Raw genomic sequence first — 22,761 nt, forward strand, 5'->3', positions numbered from 1 at the left:
CGTACTCGCATAGACAGACATATTGTGAATTCGTGACGTATTTCTGCCTGCATGGCTAGTAGCGCAAATTAATAACTTTAGAACTTCGCATTATAGTAAATACGTTCTACTAACTGCACTGCACGCCAGATGTTCAAGGTTGCCGATGTCGATCTGCCGGTCCTACCAGATATGCGTGCAAACCAATTCGGGCGCTTTCATTCCTGGAGGTTTGATTGTCATAATTTGTTTCGTTTATTTCCTGTTTCGCCTCGCAGTGGTGGTAAGTTAATGTGTTACTGATCAAATAAATTGTGGACATTACTGTGGTGCGTGTGATTACTTACTTCGAGGGAGCTAACGACTGTACAGGTTGGAAAAGGATGCAAGGTCACGAATCAGCTAGGTATGATTGCGCTTACCAGAATCGAGCGAAACACTGGTTCACTGTGTCCTGTGCAGCCAGATGGCAGGCCTAATTTGTTAGAACGTCGTCCTGTCCGAATGGAAGCCGAACAAAAATAAAATCAGGTTAAGAAACAGAGTGGGCAGCTTCCGGTAATGTGTCTAGTCATGCTACGCTCATGGCAACCTGGTCAGACACATCCTCTTTGATATATAAGAAACGTGCTGCCTGTTGGATGGATCGATGACCGGCGTCGTCGGAGATTGTTGTTGATGATCGGTGGAACCGGTGGGCAGTTATAGCGTGCACAGACACACCGTCACTGGGCAGCGCCGGCATGTCGTACTGTGCAGCGGCCGTGGACGGCGATGCCGGGTATGCGTGTGCGTGAGCGCGGTATGCCGTGGGGCCGGTTGTGTCCGGTGCCGCATCTGTGCATGGGGATAGCGACGGGGATGTCGTCGACACCGACACCGGCGCGGCATATATAGCACCCGTACACATACCGCTGCACCGTGTCCCGCTCGACCGGGTCGACGGTGTCCTGGCGCGCTGTCTATGCCGCGTCGTTGGCGCGTCTGTTCGTCCATTGCGACCGACTGAACCTGCGCTGAATGGGGACGTTAACGCGGCCCGCTGCCGGCATAATGAACGTACAGCCACACAGGAATTAACACACCTGTACTGTACACAGCCGCTGTGATATCAGTACTAGCGCGCATTATGCCGCCGCATTTAAGCATAACGCTCCTACCTCGGTCAGCATCAGTCTTATGCAATCGGCCATCTTATCCTCAGCAATACCGCAGTGATTACAACAGCTGACTCCATCCAGCGCTATTGTTATATTCATCAGTTTATCATCCTTATCCGCATCCTGTGCGTTATATACATGTTCCCGGCGATACTGCGGATTGCACACCCCGAACTACCGGCATTTTGAGCACTGCTTATCGGGCTTAACCGGAAGTACATCCACATCCGTATCCGCTGGCGCATAATCATGCTCTACCGGTAATTCCTTCCAGTCGAATCTTGTTGGATCCGCCGGTCCCGGTCGGAAGTAATAATTATTACTGGAGTGTACACCTCGCACTCCTGACAACTATCCACATTCTCCCGTCAGCAACGGGCATTTTCCCGCCTCCTGCGAAACAACGATGGCCTCGTCTACACAGACTGACCGACAACGAAGTCAACGCACCGCCACCCCGGCCGACATCCCGCGTTTCCTCCGCCTAATTAGCGCGCTCATCGTAGCGGCGCTCTATGTACCTTTTGCTCATGCTCATGGAAAACAGGTACGTCAGCGACTCAGCACTGCGGCAGTACGATATATACTATATAATGGACAATAATATACCGGTACGTATTCACATATTCATTGACAGTATATGCTCGTAAATTATTAAGCAGCGTATATAAAAGTATAGAATACTATAATTGTATGCATAAACATAAATTATTGATGCAGTAAATTATGGTGATTGTATATATCGTATATAATAATTGATGTGCATCAATTGTATATGAATGAACAAATGTACAAGTACATCCATTAAATATACTAATATCTATATATATTTTTTTTACGTCGCATTGTATAATTCACAAAAGAAACATCACATCCGAACATTAACAAACAGCAGAAACATGCGGGCGGATTACAGAGAACATTTGATCTAAATTAGCCGAGGCCGGCCGGTGCCGTTCCCAGGATGGATGCCGCGTTTCCACGTTGAATATATATATATCGATATAATATACTTCTATATATAATAATATCGTACATATATAGATATACTCGTATTTCGTGTGTACATGTATTATATAACAGTGCGTATAATGGCATAATTATGTGACCGTGGCCTTGTAGGTGGTGAAGCGGCAAGCCGGCGTGCCGGCGCCGGCGCAGAACCCGCCGGTCTTGCAGGCGCTGGACCAGCTGCGCGGCAACGAGGCGCTGTCGGCGACGCAGGTGCAGCAGGTGCTGGCGGGCGCCTACCCCGGCCAGTACCCCACCTACAGCTACATCCCGCAGACCTCCTTCAGCTGCACGCAGGTCAGACAGTTCGGCTACTACGCCGATCCCGAGACGCGCTGCCAGGTCTTCCGCCGCTGCGAGGCCAACAACTTCATGTTCTCCTACATCTGCCCCAACGGCACCGGTCAGTCCACTTATTTCTCATCCGTCTTCAATGCCCTTTATCACATAAAAAAATTACCTCAATTTTTTTTTACCATAAATTTTTATTAATTTATTGACATCGTTTCTTCTAAATAACTGGTTTTCATATAATTTTAGTATTTCTAGCGTATTTTAGTATTTTACTAACCTTTAGTTTGACAGGTTAATTAACCGGTTTTTTATAAGATACGTTATTATACGTACTTGTACATAGAAATTTAATCGTTTACCTGTTTTAATGTACATACCGTATATAGGTTGTATTATTCGGTGTATTTTTGCCGTATCTGCGCCATAGATTTTAACGGAATATTTTTCGCTGCAGTCTTCAATCAAATAACCCTGGTGTGCGACTGGTTCTTCAACGTCAACTGTCCCGTCGCCAACGGATTCTTCGACTACAGCAACCCGCGAATTTACCGGTAAAATCAACTGAATTAACTCCATAGTAACTGGCCCAGTAGTTTCCTTGTTATAGACAAGACCTGCACCTCTTCGACGACTACTACCCGGGGGCGGGCGCCTACGGCGGCGCTGCTGGTTATTCTCCGTACCCCTCCGCTTCCGGTGCCTCCGGCGCGGTGTACGCCCCGGCCGCGCCCTCCTACGCCGCGGCCGCCGCCCCGGCCTACAGCAGCGGGCTGTACAGCGCGACCGGCGCCTCCGGGGGGCTGTACGGCGGCAGCTACGGCATGTCCGGTTCGGCGCCCATTCCGGCCATCGCGCCAGCGGCACTGGCCACCGCCCCCGCCGGCGGCGTCCTGGCGCAGGCCACGCCCAACACCGCGGCCCAAGCCGGCGCCACGCAGTACAGGAACCGGATGGCCAATGTTAATAGCCCGGCGGCGCCCGCCACCGACGGCGATGCTGTGATAATATAGTTGAATCGACAGGCATGGAATTTAATTCGATTAAATTAAAATTTAGTAAATTCAATTTGATTAAATTAAATTGAATTAAAAGATAGATTGATTAATGCGAATTTCGCCGCTGACCTGCGTGTCAGTACTCGGCGCATGCCGGTAAAAACCCGGCTGGCCAAAATTGTATATAGTGCATGCAAGCAATATTTACCAATTATTGTACAATATTTGTGTGGGAGTTTTTTTGGTGTCTGTTTCTTCAGCGTACATACATATATGAGCATCTGTAAGCCGAAATGAACGTAATAAAATTCGCACCGTGATGGCACAAACGCGGGAGAATGCCTGCCGTTCACGATTGCATACCAATGAGGTCAAAACATGGATCACCGGCGTTTTTCCTCAGTCAGCGCACTGCATTCTCGACCTACCTTTCCGAGCAATAGCTTGTGAAGCACAGCGTAGGAATTTTCCCTGATCGATCCAACTTATGTTTTCCCTCAGCTTAACATCATTATTTTTCCCGGATTATTTCAAGTAATTAAATTTTCCCCGTTCAATGTTCAGTTTACTTAACTTAACTTTAACTGATTAGCAATATTTTCCAGTTCGATTTTTCTTAGTTAAAGCCACTAAATTGGATGATTTTAATATTTTCCTGATTACGAGTAATTTGGTATAATTTGATTAAATTTTCCCGGCTGATCGGGGGTCCAGTTAATTTGGATTTTCCCTTAGGAAACCAATTTACAAATTGACTACCGTTAGTAATTGGCATTAATCTGTATTTTTCCCTGATTAATCCAATTTAACTGCACATATATTAGCCACAAGCTTGCAACAGTAAAGATGAGTAAATGAATAGAAGGCTCTGCGACATCACCAGGCAGCTGCAACACAGTGTCATCATCTTCCCCCGATCAAAACACGCCCAACTCTTCGTTCAAGCGACAAATCCATTCACTCGTCGTCCGGCTGCGTGCTGAGGATGCGGAGGAGCTCGAGCTTCTGCTCGGCGGTGAGGCGCGCGGCCACGTGCTGCGCGGAGGTGAAGGCCACCTGCGGACTGGCGTCCAGCAGCGTCTGGATGCGGTGGACGGCCAGGTCGCGCTGGATGGTGCGCAGGTTCTCGTTGACCAGCGAGGCCGGGTCGCGCGCCTGCTGCAGGTACCACTCCGCCACCGTGCGGTTGTTCTCCCACTCCGCGCTCTGTTTCAATAATAAATACAGGATGACAGCTATCAACCGGCAAAACAGACAGCTGATTGGCTGCTACTCACCAACGGCACGCCCACCGACTCCACGAACCACCGCCGCAACATCGACCTATCCGTCAAACACACCACGCTCATTAAGAACTTTCTTACTGACCTACATAATTAATTTTTCAAAATCTGAAAAAAATGTACAACGAAAGCCAGAATTAACGGAATTAAATTACACAATTCATTAAAATAATCAGCTGTAAAAAATAATGCAACACAGTATTAAATGAAGTGAAATTAAATCAATGAATTTTATATAAGTCAAACCAACAATCATTTATTGTAAGTCAAAAGAAATTCATTACAATTAATATTAAAAAATACAAATCAAATATAGATACAAAATAAAAATCGCTATACGAATTAGAACTTACTAATAGCGTTTTAGCTTGGGTTACTGTGTGTATCATAATTAGTAAAAAAAAATAAAAGAGATTTGGCTACAATAACAACAGAATTGGCTACAGTAAGTACAATAAAAATTAATAATATATGAAATAATATAAATAAAATATAATAATACTAAAAAATAATAATATAATATAAAAAATAATAATAATAAGAATAATAATATAAAAAACGATGTGCGTACCGGCACTGGCCGATGGTCAGCTGCGGATTAACCGCCACGGCGCGATCGCGGAACTGATTCTCCAGCAGCAGCCGGTACAGCCGCCAGTGGAAGAAACTGCGCGACGTCCGCCACGGCACGACATCCATGATGACCCCCTTCTCCAGCATCCGCCCCGGCCGGTCATGCAGATCCGCGAAGCGCAGCGCCATCTGGTGGTAGGCCGGCAGCAACCGCGCCTGGCGCTCCTTCAGCTTCTTATCCAGCCGGTCGCGCTCCACCTTGGCCTGCTCCGTGCGGTGCATCTCCTCCAGCAGCTGCACGCACACCGGATCGATCCGCTCCATGATGCTGAGCTGCTCCTTCTTCCTGAAGCGGATCTCGACGGTGCCCTCGGGCTCGAGGACGCCGCCGCGGCTGTCGGGGTCGGCGTACATCTCCATGGCGTCGGCGTTGATGGAGGGGTCCACCACGACCCAGGCGCCGCCGCGCAGCTCGGCGAAGGGCGGCACGTAGACTAGGACGGGCGCGCGGTACTTGGTCAGGCCGTCCACGATGTAGGCGCCGAACTTGAGGACTTGATCGAACATGTCCTTCATGCCGCCCGAGAAGCCGCGCCAGTTGGCGAAGATGAACAAGGGGAGGTCCTCGTGGCTGAAGTCCTGGATGGCCTGCGCCGTCTTGTACGCCGAGTCGGGGTACCACACCTGCCCGGCTTGCTGGATGCTCTAAACCAGATTAATTCTACTTTAATTACATTTCTCTGCAAATTATTTCCAATTAATTTCAATTTTATTCCATTTAAAGGGATTTATTTCCAATTATCGGGCGGTAATTTTCTTTTTATTTGAATGTATTTCTTTTGAAGCAGTTCAATTATAATTCCGTTTAAATCGTTTGATTTGAGTTGAATTTAGAAAGTTATCAAATGAAAGCGGATTCAATTCAATTAGTTTACATTTTATTATAAATAAATTCCTAATTCGGCAATCGCCAGCGCACATTTAAACGAATGAAAATGATGAAGACGAGTCCCATTTAATTTTAAAATACCTAACTGAACTTTTTAATCCGAGATTCGTTCTGTTAAAGTGAAAAGATTTAGATCACCTTGACCTTTAATAATTTTAAATAAACATGAAATATTGACCTTTACATTAAATATAACGCTTAGACTACTTTGACCTTTAACAATTTAAATATATATAAAATATTGACCTTTTAAATGAATATAAAACTGGCGAGGTACGAAGCTGCGATGGCTGTTTACCTTGGCCTCGGAGTCGAAGTTGGCGGGGTCGGCGGGGATGTTGACCTCGACGGTGCGCGTCTCGACGGCGATGACGCCGACGGGGATGCCGCCGAGGCGCGCCCGCCCGCAGACGACGGTCTGCGCCCAGGGGCCCATGATCTCGCGGAAGGAGCCCTTGTCGAAGAACCTACACGCACAACAGACAACCACCGTCGACGCCGGTCAACGTTAAAGCACAACAGACTCTAACCCGTTCAGCCACTTCTCGTAGTCGCTCTCGTCGCGCTTCCCGCTGAGGAACCAGCGCGGGTCGTAGGGCGCCTTGCACGGCACGTAGTCCACCTCGCGGTCCACCGGGTCCGGCGAGTGCACGATGGGCACCATGGCGCCGCGCTCCTACACAGGTACACCCAGTCAGGAATAACTATACAGTGTAATAGTTGTGTGGTTTTGAAATAAATGAGTGTTGTCCTGAAAATCGTAACTATACAGTGTAATAGTTGTGTGGTTTTGAAATAAACGAGGGTTGGTAAGTATGTAATAGTTATCATTTTAAAATGGGTGTATTATTCTTATCCAGAACAAGCTAAACTATGGTAAGTTCTTCTGGGAAAGAAATAAAATTAATGACAATCGCAGTGCATAATTGCATATTCCGCATGGAAGTAAATAAAAAGTTATCATCAGAAAAGCTACCATAATTATTACATGAAATCTGTAAAGTCGTGAGCGTACAGCGTCATTGAGACTTCGCCAGAGGGTGAAGGGAAAAGACCACTGTTCTACAATTTCTACGCGTTTTAATATTTCCAGCTCACAAGGTGTGTGTGAGTGTCTGTAAATGTGTATCAGCAGTCGAATAAAAATCAGTAGCACTCTATTTGTCCGAAAAAGCTTCGAAATGATCGATAATACAAATTTTCAACAAATACTAAAAAATAAAGGATGGAAATGTATTAGACATGTGTCTAAAGTAGGGATTAAATTGGAAGAAATTACAGAAAATTCAAAGTAAAACTCGAAAGCAATCCAAGTGAAAATTAAAATTACAGCCATTCCCCATCTAATACAATTTCTAGACAAAAATACAAAAGAAATCGGCATGCTAGTGAAACTAGTGTTGAAGAAATCAGAGATACTTGTAAAAAATTGCAGTAAATAATGTTGAATGCGGTGACGCCAGGTGCGCGTTGTATTTTTACTATTTTAATGTTCAATTCAAACTGCCCCAGTTTTTCAAATATCCGAATTTTTTCCCCTAAAGACATTTGAATTTAAATGGCTCAAATTTGTTAAATTTCTCCAATTCAAATTTACCAGCTGCTTTTCCAAAAACCTGCCAATTTAAATGTGCACTTTATCTCGCCACGTGTCCCCAAGTGGGCCTACCTTGGGAATGTAGGACAGCCAGGCCAGGAGATTGTAGATCCCCTCGAAATCGTTCGGGACGGTGAGGTGGGAGACGCCGTTGTTGAACATGATCTGCGGGCCGCCCAGCTGGTTGTTGGACGCGTACACCTCCTTCCCCAGCAACTTATTCAGCGCGTGCGCCCCCGTCAGGATGATGTGCGAGCTGTCCACCTGGATGACCCGTTGCCCGAGGCGGACGAGGTAGGCGCCGATGCCGATGGAGCGGCAGGAGACCAGGCTCATCGTCACGATCTCCTCGTAGGCGCGCGACGTCTCGCCGGCGATGGCCGCCGAGCCGCGCAGGTTCTCCACGCCCAGCCCGTTCTCCTTGCCGTAGATGTCCAGCAGGCGGTAGTGCGGCCCCAACGCTTCCGTCTCCACCAGCTCCGCCCGCACCGAGTTGCTGGCGCTCACCTTCTTGTAGTCCTCCGGCGTCAGGTATAGATACGCGAAACCCTGTTGGCAAATTCACGACGGTCAGTTAATGTCGCCCGCCCGCTGGCAGCGGGGACCGGTGTTTTTTAATTCACAGCTTTTTTCATTTATTTTTGCGATTTTTAGTTTGTTATGCAAAATATCTTCCCAATTAATTCCGACCGATGTTTTTTAATTCACAATTCGTTTAATTTATTTTTTCGGTTTTTACTTTGCAGTTCAAATAGTTTTCCCAATTTATTTTGATCGGTGTCTGTCTAATTCATAGTTCTTTTGATTTATTTTTTCGATTTTACTTTCTAATTCATATATTATTTTTCCCAATTAATTTTGCCATTGCCATCATTAAAGAATTGGGCAAACGACTGGAGCAACACACAGGCGAAAGACGTTCCCATGAATTTCTACGTCAAAGACTGTCACTAGTGATACAACGAGGAAACGCTGCATCAGTTTTGGGAACGATGGAAGGAGCAGAAAAGTTAAATGAAATTTTCATGTTGTAAAATTATGTTGTTTTAAGCTGTTGCATAACCGTTGTACCACAGGTAATAAACGTACCTATTAATTTTGATATTTACTTACTTATATGCCCGATTTTTTTCAAAATTAATTTTTGAATATTTTATTCTTTTTAATTTTTGAATACCAGATTTTCGCATATTCATATATTTATTTTTTTCCAATTAATTGTGAGTATTTAATTTGGTTTGTTGCGTACTTTATCGGGATCGTTGGGGTCCAGCCAGGCGATGTGGATCAGCTGTTTGACCTCCTCCGCCAGACCGATGCGCGCGCCCGAATTCACCGCCAAGTACAGGCGCGGGATCTTCTTACTGCGCGCCAATTCCGAGGCTTTCTGTCAAGCAGAAAAACAGACATCAAATTACAGCTATATTCTACACAGATTCACTGACCAGTGACCATTACAGCCACACTCGATTTTCTGTAATGTCCTTAGAGAAATAATTCAGCATGTTTCTTGTCTGTCATCACACCATGCACGTGCAATCGTAGAACAGTGGTCCGCAATCCAAATACAGAAAATCAAACGCCTCCTTTGTGATATGCTGCGCTTGCGACATAATTAATTTATACAACTACAATCATTACGATTTTCCTGGCCGTTCTTTTTTTCATGCTGATGCGGAATATGGACTGCCTTTCTTAGTAAATGTAACTACTTTCTCAGCCGAATCGAATTCGATTGGTCAGTCCGTTTATTTTACTTTAAGGAAAGCACACATTAATTTCTAAACTTGGAAAAAGAATCAAATCAAATTAAAAATTACAACAGTTACTGCATTATACATTTTAAAAAAATTAACAGTCAAGGTTAAAAACTAAAGCGCATAAAAACCTACAAATTATGCAGTTAAATGGAAGATTAAGTGGCAAGCTAAATTGGTAACCACTTAGTTCGAATGTTCTCACTACGCAGTACGCACAAAATTCACAAAAAAATCAGACTTTAAATACAAATTAAACTGCAACAAATTAAGCCAGAAAACGAATGGAAATTCAATGGCGATTATATTAGCAATTAAAAGACAATTAATTGGTAGAAGTGACTGACCAGAAAGAGGACGTCCTCCTTGGGGCCGAAGGAGCCGATCTTGTAGGTGATGTCGTTGGCGATGACGATGAGCTCGCGGCCGTCGGGGTACTCGGGCGTGTTGAGCGTCATGCGCCAGGCCACCATGCCGACGTTGTTCTCGCCCGGGAGGCGGTTCGTCTCGAACAGCGTCTCGTGCGCGTCCAGCACCAGCTCCGTGTAGTCCATCAGCTGCGCCGGGACCGGCAGGCCGCGCGCCTCCCCGCACTCCCGCCACTGCTTCATCAGCGCCTAACCCAACCAATTCACCATCTATTTAACCAACTGGAACCTTATTAAATTTTAATTTAAATTAATTTGTGATTTAATTGTCAATTATTTTGCAGTAATATGAAAATTTAATTGGTAATATTTTTTTAAAAAAATTAATCCAATGAACGCCGGTCCCGAATGGATTACGGACGTTGAGACAGTACCTGTCGGAACATCTCGGGGAAGTCGTAGACGTAGGTCGTGCCGATGCTCTGCGCCGTGAAGCGCTTCTGCTGCAGGTAGTTCTTGGTCATGTACGGCGTGTCCGTCGAGCGGCTGTGCAGGAAGCCCTGCCGCATGCCCCACGACTCAAACTACGTAAGGCCCAAACAAACGCCACGTTAACACACGCAGCGATCACGACGAAAGGTCACTGACCTTCATCAACGTCGTCCGCGGGTCGCGGACTTCTTTGTACAAATGCAGATCTAGGTAATAGCCGCTTTCGTTGGCCACCGACAGCCGGATCGGGATGGAGTCGTCGTTGGCCGACAGCCGGATGTTGATCTTCAATTCCGCCTCCAACACGCGCAGCTTCCACAAACTACATTCAATAATAAACCGCCATAATTAAATTAACTAACCAGTAATTTTTAATTCAGTTACACTGACATTAAATTAATTTTACGCAACGATTAAGCGCATTTACCGGCTGCCGTAGCGCATAATCATCCCGCGCGCGCTCTCCTCGATCTTATTGGGGTCCATGATGACGGTGGGGACGAAATTCAGGAAGATATGATTGCAGTCCGTCTTCTGCGCCAGGGGATGCGAAAATCCCACCTCCAACGCATCCATAGCCTCCAGCAGTACCCGCTCCCCCTCCGTCTGCAGGAACTCCGCCGAGGCCTCCTTCGTCACCAGATCCGAGTGGCGGATAATCGAACGGACGAAAAACCGGTAGTCATTGGCGTTGTTCTGTCCCCGGTCACTCTTCGCCGATCCCAGATACAAATAAATCTTGTTATTCGGCGTGGGAATGGCCTCCAGATCGTACGTCCGGAGCCGGTTGATCTCCAGCTGGAAGGCCAGCGCCGGCTCCAGATGCCGGTAGATTTTGTCCTCGGCGAAGACATCGCGGGCGCGGTACGAGAAGTACTTGGGATACTGCTGCAGTCGGAGCACCAGAAAGGTCACCCGCCGGATACCCTTCTGGCACATGAAGGCGCGGACGTCGGCGGTGGAGCAGAAGGCCTCCAGCATCTGGCTGATGGACTCGTCGTCGTCCGTCAGGCTTTTATGCTTGAACGCGACGTTCAGTATGTGAATGGGTTCGTGGGAATAGGGCTCCGCGGTCCCGGTGTCCAAGCTCGAGCGCCGCGAGTTGTCGTCGTGCGGGAGGCTGTGCGAGTGGTGGAAGGCGTGGTCCTCGGGGGGAAACGCCGGGTACAGCAGCAACAGCTGCTCAAAGTGCTTGCGGAAGTCCTCGAAGGACTCGAAGGCGGCCATGACCCCGAAACGCTTGCAGCAGTTGATGTCGGTGGGGTCGACGGACGCGCTGCTCTCCTCCAACGACCCTCCCTTGTCCTTGGCGTCCAATGGCCGCGGGGGCGACGCCCGGGCCTGGATTAACAAGCGGTTGGGGTGGGAGCTGGGCAGCATGAACTGGAATTGTAGGACGCGCTTGTCCTGCCCGATGACGCAGTGCTGGAGACAGTACAACCCGTAGGCGATGTAGGCGCGCCGGATGTAGACCTCGTAGGAGGCCTGGCGCACGATGGGGTTGATGTGGTAGAAGAAGTCGTGCAGCACGTCGAAGATGGACGTCTCCGAGTCGATCAACTTCTGGAGATATTCCGGGTGGAAGTTGCGCCCGTACATGTCGATGGCCGACAAGAAGATGGACTCCACTTGGTTGCGGCGCAGCTCGTAGCTCGGCTGGTGCGCCGAGATCAACACTTGCCTGCCATCAAGTTCATTACACTTTTCAACTTCCATAATTTGTACCAAAAATAAGAAAAAAACGTAATTAAATTGTAATTTAATTAAATTATAATCTATCAAAAAATGAAAAATAACAAAATAACTAAGCTGTAGTTTAATTTGCAACAAAATTAATTTTTCAAGCAGAAAATAACTGTATTTTCAATTTTGCATAAAACAAATAACAAACTATTAAAACTGCAAATTTTAATCTGCATCACAAATAAAAATAAACAAATTAATTAGCATGTAATTTAATTTGTATCAAGTTAACCGTACTGAAAACTTTTCTTCAGATCAACTAACTGATGAGGTTGTATAAAAACTGTCATAATGCAGTCGGTTTGAGTTGCATCGGTCTGCATTCAATAAACTGCTTTCTATAAAAGGCTTCCCTGGGATAATTAAAATCAAAACCATAATTGGAATAATAATTTTAATTTAAATTATTTTTGGCTTCTTAAATTTTCTTATGAAATTAATTTGTCATGTTTCCTGTCTTCCATCGGAAGCAAGCGTAGAACAGTGGTCGGAAACAGTTACTAACCTACCGCTTGGCGAGCTAGCGACCTAACAAATCCAATAACTGCGATTTTTCCTAATGATTATTTTTTTCTTTACTTTCATGCGGAATATTAATCGCGTTTGTCAGAAATTTGTAAATACTTTCTCAACCGAATCATGCGAATGGCCACAGTGCTAACTGTGTACTGGATTCTCCGATAACTTTCAGTAACATAATAAAATTTAAAAATCAGTTATTAATTACCAATTAATTTAGTTGTTAATTACCAAATAATTTTCCGTAAATTAATCAAATTGAGATTAAATAAAAATACAAGACTGGCCGGCAGCCTTACCGGGCTTTGAGCGCGACCTTGCCGTTCTCGGAGCGGCTGAGCGTGGTCAGTTCGTTCAAGATGGGCGAGAGTTCATCAGCGAGGCCCGGCTCGTGGCTGATGAGGTGGTCGATGAGGGAGATGATCAGCTGGTTCTTCTTGGCCACCTACAGATACCCAACAGCGACGTCTTAACCGGTCGCGGAAACACTTTCCCAAGAAGGTATTAGCACCTGGCTGTGGGAGAAGATGGCGGCGACCACCTCGGCCATGTCGTTGCGGTACTTCTCCATCAGCTTGGACACGCACTTGTCGTAGTGGCCCAGCTGGAACATGAGCTCCACGTTCAGGTACTTCTTCAGCGTCTCCTGGATCACCGACTTCAGGTGGCCGCGGATACCGTTGCGGTACCGCTGCACCAGCTGGATGATCGCTGTTTAAATCACAAACACAAATTACCACAAAAGGTCAACACAGAAATAAAGCACAAAATAATAATATGAGGAATATAAATTACACAGATAAATATGCAAATAAATAAAGGGAAATATATTTACTACGTAAAAACCAGTCAACGAAATCAACAACAAAGTAAAGCACAAACAACAAACGAAGTAGGAACAATCGCAATAAGTAATATACAACCAAAATAAATCTGACATCAACGGAAAAATAAACAAAATACATATACAACAAATTTTTAAAAATCAAGAAACGAATATAAAAAAAGGGAAAAATAAAAACACAGTAACAAGTTTCAAATCAATGGAATTACGAAGAAAAGCAACAAATATACACAAACCCAGTAATTAACGAAGAAATTAAATAAGGCAGTGTAAAAATAAATTAGAAAAAACAAAGTAAACATTGGTAAAGGAAAATATGAAAATTAAACCACGAAATATAGTTATCAAACAGTGCACAAACACCATTTTCTGACGGTCTTAATTACCTTGGGTGTTGAGGAAGAAGACATCGCGATCGGTGCGCTTCTGCAGCGTGGCGGCGTAGGAGTCGATGATGTTGGCGATGGGCTGGCTGGGGAACTGGCAGAGGACGGAGGTGATGTTGTTGGCGTACTGCTGCAGCTGCTGTTTAATCGCCCGGTCCACCGTCACCGGCAGCCGGCCCGACACGGAGCTGATGACCTCGTGCAGCTCCAGCAGCGGCAGGTGCGGGTCGCGCAGACTCCGCATCAGCGTCTCGATCGTCTCGTGCAGGTCGCGCGAGAAGTGCGGCTCGGGCGCCGCGTACCCCGCCAGCACCTGCTCCACCACCGACCGGCACTTCTCCACCACGTGGTTCAGCTTATCGCCCTGCCGACACGGGTGCACATCACAATTTCAAACCTTGCATATGTTGAAATAAAAATTTAAGTTTTTTTTAGTGACTACAGTGTTAAATACATTTACTGCGACAGTGATCAGAGTAAATACTAACTGAGTAAGATATAACGAAATAAACATTAATAATATATATAAAATAGATGCAAAAATAAATTAGCCAAAGTATTAACATCCAACACATTAAAAACATGAAAAATACTAATTATGAAGTAATAAAAAGGATTATCACGTAAACAATCGAAAATGCTGCATTTATTACGATGAAGTCGCAATCGCACGACACCTGGTTGTTGGGTTTTTTATGCGATGTCAAAGCCGATGTTCTACAATTTCTATATGCCGATCACGAGGCGTTTCTGCATTCCCACTGCCAACGAACAGTTACAGCGCTTTTAAGAAAACAGGGAATTGTTTTTCAAAAAATAAACTATCAAAATTTTTTATTGAAAAAATTCCGGAAAATAACTTTGAAAAACCTTTATCCAATTTCACATTATGTTTCCTTTCATTGGAAATAAATGGAAAAAACCGTCCAAAAATGACTGAACTGCCGCCGTACCTGCGGGGACGGGGCGTCCTGGTTGGCGGGGAAGGGATCGCTGTGTAACCGCAATTCCTGGACGCGACTGGGATCGTCCAGCGCCAACCGCCCGATGACGGAGCCGGCCTCCAGCACGGCGCCGGGGCGCTTGACCTGCTCGAGGACGCCGCTGAGGGAGGCCGTCAGCGTCATGACCATCTTCATGACCTCGATCTCGGCGTAGGGCTGGTTGCGGATGACGCGGCCGCCGTTCTCCACCAGGTAGTTGAGCAGCTTGCCCGCCGAGGGCGCCCGCATCAGCGTCGGGTCGTCCTCCTTCTCGAACACGCACGTCTTGTTCCCGATCACCAGCCGGTAGCGGTCCACCTCCTCCTTCATGTACGTACTGTGACTGGCGCCGTCCACCGAGATCAACAGACAACCTGTTAAAAAACGCACATTAAAACACTCCAGGAACATTGATATTTTAATCAAGCATTTTTTATTAATTAAAAAACCAATTTAATTGTAATAACTCAGTAAAAAGTTGGCCAGTTGTAAGAGTGCAATAGACGAACTGACCGTCTTTCAAGCGGTGCACTTCCGCTTCCTTGACCGAGCCGTTCATCAGCAGCAGGAACTTGCTGCCGCCCATTTTGTTGACCTGCACACAGTACTTGACGAGATCGTAGATCAGCTCCACGTCCACGGAATTCGTTAGGGTGTTGGCCGGCAGAATCTGGCCGCGCTCCAGGGAACTCTGTATTTTACGGATTTAAATTTTATATAAATTATTTCCCTTCATTATTTTCATAATTCATTATTGAATTAACTTTATTTGAAAATTATTTTCTTATTTTATTCGTAAATTAAATTAAATTTACTGTACGAATTCAACTGGGCAAATACCAAATAAAAAAAAACATTAAATAGCCGGTACCTGGAAGACCTGGAAAGCGTTGTTCATTTTGGCGGCGGCAATGTGCAGCGACGCACAGATGACGCCCAGCATGGTTTCGGGCTTCTCGGACTGCACGCGCTCGGCGATGAGCCGGTCCAGCCAGCCGGTGTCCACGTCGTTGTTCTTGAAGGTGTCCGTCTCCAGCAGCACCACCAGATACTCCACCGTCGTGCGGAAATCCCCGCGAATCGACAAATCCTTCAGCGCCACCACCATGTTCTCACGCGCATCCTCGCTGCAAAAAAACACGTTTCTGAATCAATATATTTGTCAAATAATTGAAGAAACTGCACTCATACATAAATGTACATTAACCACATTTTATCTGAATTATTTTTTTATTTTATTACAATTTATTCGCAAATGAAATTCAGCCAAATTGTATGTCAGTCATTTACTTCATTAAAAATGCAAAAATTCTTTAAAATTATATTCGTAAATTTAAGTTAACTACATTTTCTCTGAAAAATATTTTCTTAATTTTTATTGCAATTTATTCGTAAATTAAATTAAACTAAATTTTAAGCCAATTATTTATTCACTTTAATAAAATTGTAAAAAATCTTGTGCAGTTACCGGTCTTCGCCCCAGGCAAAGCAATGCCCGAACTGCGAGTCGGCAAACTCGTGCAGCCCCCCGGAGGCGGCGACGCTGAAGTAGCCCCAGACGTTCTTGGTGCTGCGGAAGTTGAGTTCCTGCACGGTGCCGGCGCTGGGCTTGAAGCCCTCGTCGGGGTTCTCGCTGGTGATGCGGCAGGCGATCACGTGGCCCTTGGGCTCCGGCTGGGTGTTTAAATCCATGAAGTCGATGGGACTGCTGGTCCAGGGCTTCTCGCCGTACAACAGCCGGATGTCCTTGATGCGGTGCAGCTGGATGCCCATGGCCACCTGCAGCTGCGCCGCGGGGAGATTGACGTCCGCCACCATCTCCGTGCAGGGATGCTCCACTTGCAGACGCGGGTTCAGCTCCAGGAAGTAGAATTTATCCTCTAATAACACATCCCACAATAACCACCTAATATATTCCTATCAATCTTCTTTAAATCATGTTCTTTTATTTGCTTGTTTCCTTTTGTCATTTTGTCATTTTATATTCGCGAATTACAGGTTTAATTAAGTTTTATTCCACAATTGAAATATCCTTTTCTGAAATTGTATTGGAATTACTTGGTTATTAAATACCGCTAAAAAAAGACAAAATACCGCTAACGATTATACGTTCACTCACTTCACTGGATAGTGAGTGCGTCATTTTACAGGAACAAATACAACGCAGGCGTGCAATTTAGTTAAAAACTGACAACATTAGAATGACAATTCAATTTGGAAATTGTAGTATTAAAATGCACATGTGCAGAAATCCAAGGTATCCACCCAACACGATTCCTCGCACTACGATACTATATTAATATGACCACATCTGAAGCTTGATTACTTATATGAAATGCCGGTTTTACACGATGAACGAGAAGTACTGGTAAAATAGATATGTTTATTTAAAAATTATTTCAGTAAACCTTATTTGTAAATTAAAAGTAATAGCACGTGATATTCACGCAATCAGCAGATAAAAACTTCGATGACAAACCGTAAGTACCTTCGGGCATGTAGAGGTACTCGACGGTGCCGGCGCTGATGTAGCCGACCATCTGCGCCAGCCGCACCGCCGCCTGCTCCATCTCGCGGAACTTGTCGCGCTGTGCGATGGTCACGGGGGCCTCCTCGATGATCTTCTGGTGGCGGCGCTGGATGGAGCAGTCGCGCCCGAACAGCGACACGGCGTTCCCGTACTGGTCCGCCAGGATCTGCACCTCCAGGTGGCGCGCCGAGTGCGCGTACTTCATGATGAAGATGGGCGACCCTACAAAGCACACCTGCACTGACCGGCATCGAGGGATGGCGGGACACCACGTACCGGGCACTTCGGCCTGCACTTGCCGGAACAAGGCCGCGAAATCGTCGGCCCCCTCCGACTTGCGGATGCCCTTCCCGCCGCCCCCCTCCGACGCTTTGATCATCACCGGGAAACCGATCTCCTCCGCCGTCGCCAGGCCCTGCTCCGGCGACTCCACACAGGCTGCGAATCAACACGAAATAAAAACTTCAAACCAACGAATTAAAATTCAGAGTAAGCTGTTTTATTATTGTTGTTTTTTTTATTGTTTTGTTTGATTTTCAAAATACATAATGTGCTACAGAGAGTTATTGTAGTGTTGAGGCTAAATATATCGCGACCAACATATCCCCTTTGTCGCATTAGCAGAAGCCTGTATCCATAAAAAAAATGAAAGCATAAAAAATTAATCTCCATATTTTCCGATTCGGTTCTCTTTTTTCTTTGGCTACTGATGTGATTGCCGGCTTGTAATAAGTGGGTGAAAGTGGTGGGAAAGCAAAAGGATCCCGGATAAATTTAAATTCAGAAAAAATTGTTTTATTTCTTCTGATTTTCAAAACAAATTTACCAAGCAAATAAAAAACGACAATTCAATAAACAGCTTTATTATTCTGATTTACAGAGAAAATTATTTCTAAAAATCTCGAAGAACACGGCTACCTGTAACTTGTACGTAACGAATCACAATTTGGACTAAAATTTAACTGCGCTGTTTAATCTTAATTTTTCATATACCTTTTGAACAAATTCCTAAACAATATCGATTAAATTTCAGGATATATTTAACCGACTAATAATAACCATGATCGCCGGAGAGTTCTCGAATTTCCGGCAAGATCTGCTAGGGCATCGCAGCCTTCGATCGCATTAAGCACTCCCAAGACCGCCAGATTAACCAAACTAGGCTGATGACCATTCAGGAATATCTGCCTTTCCCACAGCTTCCACCCACTCACCGGAGGGCTCATAAATCGAGATGCGCACATCCCTCGCATAAAAAGCTTGAAACGAATCGGAAAACATGGGGAAAAATGACGACAACGATTTAATTTTTATGTTATTGGAAATGTATGATATTTAGCAAATGCTGGCTGCTGCGACATGCTGGATTGAGAAACTCCGAAACAGTGTGGTGGGAAAACCGACAAACGGGAAATAAAAAAAGTCAGCACAAGGAGTTTTCCGGAACACTTGTTTATTTTTTGGATGTTGTTTATTGTGGGGACCGAATGTTGATACCTTAACTTTTCCTAGTCGGCACTGCACTACAATAACTCCCTTTTGCACATGCTGCTGTCTTACTAGTGTATTGTGAATCTGAATAAAAATAACGGAATTTTCTCGATAATGTCTATTCCGAGTTAAGTGGTGACTATAATAATAATAAATAACAATAACCGCGGGGAAATTCTCGGATCTGCGGCAAGATCCGCGGACGCCTGATATTCTTCGTTAGCATTAAATACTCTGAACTCTGAATGCCGTCACATGCGGCAAACAGGGCTGACTACCATCATTTCCATCCCCGTACTTTTGCTTTCCCACAACTTCCACCCACTGGGAAAAGTTTCACCCAGTTATTACAAGCGCACAACCACATAACCGGCCTGAGGAAAAATAACACGGAAAATAAAAAATCGCAAAATATGGAGATTGATTTTTTATGCTTTCCAATTTTTCATGCATCCAGCAAACAAAGGGTTGCAAATATGACTCTGGCACTAGCCACAACACTACAATAACTCGCTGTAGCCCATTATACTATCCCAGTACGTGGTGAATTTCAGCAAGAATAACGCAATTTCCCCGATTTTGTCTATCCCGAGCTGAATGGAAGCTGTTATATCGTACCTTGTTTGTAGATGACATCCGGGACGGTGGTGATGACCTGCGTGACCCCGTCCTCCGTCTGGCCGTCCTCCCCGGGCGTCAGCACCAGGCCGCTGCCGCTCCAGCCGAGGGTGGGCACGTGCGCCGTCTGCGCCACGATGGAGGAGGCGATCTTGTCGCCCAGCGCCCACATGGCCGTCTCGGGCGGTCCCAGGAACTGGATGCCGTGCCGCCGCAGCGACTCGGGCAGTTTGGGGTTCTCGGAGGCGTGCCCCCAGCCGGCCCACACCGCCTGCACGTTCAGGCGCCGCGCGATGTCCACGATGAGGTCCACGTTGGCGTAGTTGTTGTTGTTGGAGCCGCCCGGAACGGGAATGTACTGTCCACAACGAGAAAGGACACCGGTCAGTGTAATAGATTTTAATGGGAATTAACTCGCAATTTAAATCAACTGAACTGAAAATTCGAACATTAAACCAATTAAAAACGAAATTTAAATTGGAAATTTAAGTTGAACTGTCCACACTCAGACACGGCATCGATCAGTGTAACTGAAATTACTGAATTAATTGACAATAAATTCGCAATTAAATCAATTTAATTCGCAGTTTAAACCAGTTAAACTAAATTAATTTGAAAGTAAATCAATAAAATCCCCCTTTTATTCGAAATTTAATTTAATGAGAACTGAGCGCGGTACCTGGTCGGCCATCTTGACGTATTCGGCGTTGGCGTTCAGATCCTCCGGCGTGACCATGACGACGAACTTGATGGCCCGGTCGTTGTTGAACATCTCGTAGCTCCAGCGCCGGATGGAGCGGATGCACTTCACCGCCGCGATCCCGTTGTTGGCGATCAGGATCTTGTTGATCACCTGCGTCCCGCCGAACCTTAAACCACGCAACAAAACGGCTCAGTTGATTCGCCAATAACACCATCGTATCGTGATTTTAACGGTAACCTATGGGCTATGGCGAAAGTTTAAATAAACTGCCAACAAAAATAAATTAGGCAAAGCATAACACATCAAAAACGAAAAATAATCATGAAACCAAATAAACTGAATTACCACGTAAACAATCGGAACTTTTAAACTTATTAAATGTTCAGTCGCGACCGTACAATATTAGCTTGAACAGGTCGATCAAAGTCGCTGTTCTACAATTTCTATATCCGTACAACGAGGCGTTTCGGTACTCGGACTGCCAATGAACAGAGATTTCAGTTTTTACCACCTCATTAAATTAGAGTAAAAGTTACAAATAAAATGTTTAAATAAAATAAAAAAATAAAGATTAAATAAATTGATTAAATAGAATGTTCAACTTATTCTGATTTTTAGAATACTACATTCGCAAAATCATTCCGAATATTTATGAGTCGAGGTTTAGTACGAACCAGTTCAGAATGGCAGCGATGTTTTCGTCGATTACTACATACTTTTGGCAAGAAGTATAAAGATTAAAAGGATGTATTGTTTATCGCACAATTTTAAATACAATCAGCAAAATTAATATGTATTGTACCTACTGCCTACTCAAGTTTTAATGTAATATCACAGCCTAAAAATTAGAGCAGACAACAAAGCGTAAAATATAAAACAGAATAAGGAGACAAAGCGTAAAAAATAAAACTTAAAGCGAATAAAAATACAAATAAACGGGTGTATAATACATAAAACATAAAAACACGTAAAAACATAACACCGTTTGTAAAAAACGCTAACGTACACAGGCAATCAATAAACTGCAACGTATATCAAAAATTGAAGTAAGTAATGAATAATAATAGATACACAAATCAATAAGCACTAAACAGTGCCACAAATAAAAACGAAATCGATTAAAAAAATTACTGTTACTTGCCTTCAGGTGAAATAAGTGCACCCATACATTATAAAACGGTATAATATTAAAGCAATCACGAAATTGTAATTCACATCTGAGTAAAAAATATGGTAACGCCAGACACAAATATAAAAGAAACAGTAAAAACAAAAAAGACAGAAAAAAAGCAGTGAAAATGTGCAGAAATCTACCACCTGCGTCTGCAAAGAAAACTGGTTGTCATACGCACCGGAAGACGAATTCCTCCGGCGTGGCGACGGTGAAGTCCTTCAGATCCTTGGATTTAGTGGCCAGGACGCCGGACAGATTGCGACGCTTACCAAAACGCGGCTTGGCGTCGCCGGCGCTGCTCAACTCGGCCAGACTGCTGACGGAGGCGCTCTCGGGGACGTGGGGCCCGGGGGCGCCCGGAGGGATCCCGTCCACGTCGAAGGAGACACTCCGGAGGGTCGGGGGCCGGCCCCCCTCCAGCAGGGGGGCGGGGCCGTTGCGCGGGCCGCCCAGCGGGGGGCAGGTGTCGCCCGGCACCTCCTGCGCCGCCCCCTCGGCCCCCTCGGCCCCCTCGCTCTCCCCCAGTGCGAAGGCCACCGCCCGCTCCACGGGCTGCTTCTCCATCGCCTAGCGACTCAATCTGCACACAAGAAAACAGGAGAATCACACTGTGATTGCACAATCAATCCGATCGCCGTATCTTCTTCGAAACTGTGATTTGTGCGAAATCGACTGATATTCGCTCGCGCGCCTTAACGACTGGCCAGCGCGTGCCAAAATGCGCCGTAACCAAAGGCGAAAAAACCGCTTTTTCCACCGAAACGCGAGCACCGCGGATGGGCTGACTCAGCTGTGCAGCTGCGGGCGCTTTTCCAATTCCGCTCTGATATGCACCAGTTTTCGACTTACCGCGCTGTAAATCGGCGCACCTGCCAATGATGATGGACTGCCGGACGAGCAGCATTTTTTTCCGCGTCGAACACACCAACTTTCCGGCTGTCGCGATAATTCACAACCACGAAGAGAATTTCGAAAGAAACTCGGATTTCTTGATTTCTACATCAACATTGCAGGCACTGGATTTCACGGAATCGTCATAATACTCATTTTCACATGCGTCTCCGCGGACAAACAATTACGGAATAAAGTGTATAAAATATATTAATAATAATTTACAGGAAAACAGACGAAAAAAATTAAAAATTAATCAATGCGGAACGATTGAACAGCTGATGCGAGCGGAATCACATAAACTACTAACTAACTAACTAACAAGTTCAAAGAACGCTTGGGAAAAATTTAGAAACGCAATTAATTTTCAACGTAGAAATGTTACGGTACGTAGCATGCATTACGTACGATGCACGCGTGA

The 22,761-nt window shown here is 45.3% G+C and overlaps 2 protein-coding genes across 3 annotated transcripts; one reads left to right on the forward strand and one right to left on the reverse strand.

Annotated features, from left to right (window-relative positions):
* Nucleotides 1-1,171: 1,171 nt before the first annotated feature.
* Nucleotides 1,172-3,669, forward strand: LOC129591830 (uncharacterized). Its single transcript, XM_055487658.1, has 4 exons — nucleotides 1,172-1,686; nucleotides 2,262-2,553; nucleotides 2,899-2,995; nucleotides 3,052-3,669. The coding sequence occupies exons 1-4, from the start codon at nucleotides 1,546-1,548 to the stop codon at nucleotides 3,452-3,454; spliced, it is 933 nt and encodes a 310-aa protein (XP_055343633.1). The 5' UTR covers nucleotides 1,172-1,545; the 3' UTR covers nucleotides 3,455-3,669.
* Nucleotides 3,670-4,079: 410 nt separating this feature from the next.
* Nucleotides 4,080-22,673, reverse strand: LOC129591814 (acetyl-CoA carboxylase-like). 2 transcript variants are annotated; one of them, XM_055487638.1, is made up of 24 exons: nucleotides 22,319-22,673; nucleotides 21,628-22,029; nucleotides 20,252-20,441; nucleotides 19,573-19,930; nucleotides 17,740-17,901; nucleotides 17,422-17,685; nucleotides 16,402-16,813; nucleotides 15,805-16,060; nucleotides 15,447-15,624; nucleotides 14,904-15,307; nucleotides 13,951-14,314; nucleotides 13,232-13,431; nucleotides 13,020-13,165; nucleotides 10,886-12,139; nucleotides 10,615-10,780; nucleotides 10,401-10,550; nucleotides 9,946-10,215; nucleotides 9,091-9,228; nucleotides 7,914-8,390; nucleotides 6,775-6,920; nucleotides 6,543-6,711; nucleotides 5,294-6,000; nucleotides 4,717-4,762; nucleotides 4,080-4,645 (listed from the first exon to the last, which is right to left on the reverse strand). In XM_055487638.1, exons 2-24 carry the CDS (start codon nucleotides 22,011-22,013, stop codon nucleotides 4,397-4,399), a joined length of 7,092 nt encoding a protein of 2,363 aa, XP_055343613.1. In that variant the 5' UTR covers nucleotides 22,014-22,029; nucleotides 22,319-22,673; the 3' UTR covers nucleotides 4,080-4,396. The 2 variants fall into 2 exon arrangements, with proteins under 2 accessions (XP_055343613.1, XP_055343612.1); XM_055487637.1 differs by having other exon boundaries at nucleotides 22,299-22,673.
* Between the last annotated feature and the right edge of the window lie 88 nt (nucleotides 22,674-22,761).

This window comes from Paramacrobiotus metropolitanus, unplaced genomic scaffold, assembly GCF_019649055.1.
Source record: "Paramacrobiotus metropolitanus isolate TYO unplaced genomic scaffold, Prichtersi_v1.0 Parri_scaffold0000048, whole genome shotgun sequence".
Classification (NCBI taxonomy): Eukaryota; Metazoa; Tardigrada; class Eutardigrada; order Parachela; family Macrobiotidae; genus Paramacrobiotus; species Paramacrobiotus metropolitanus.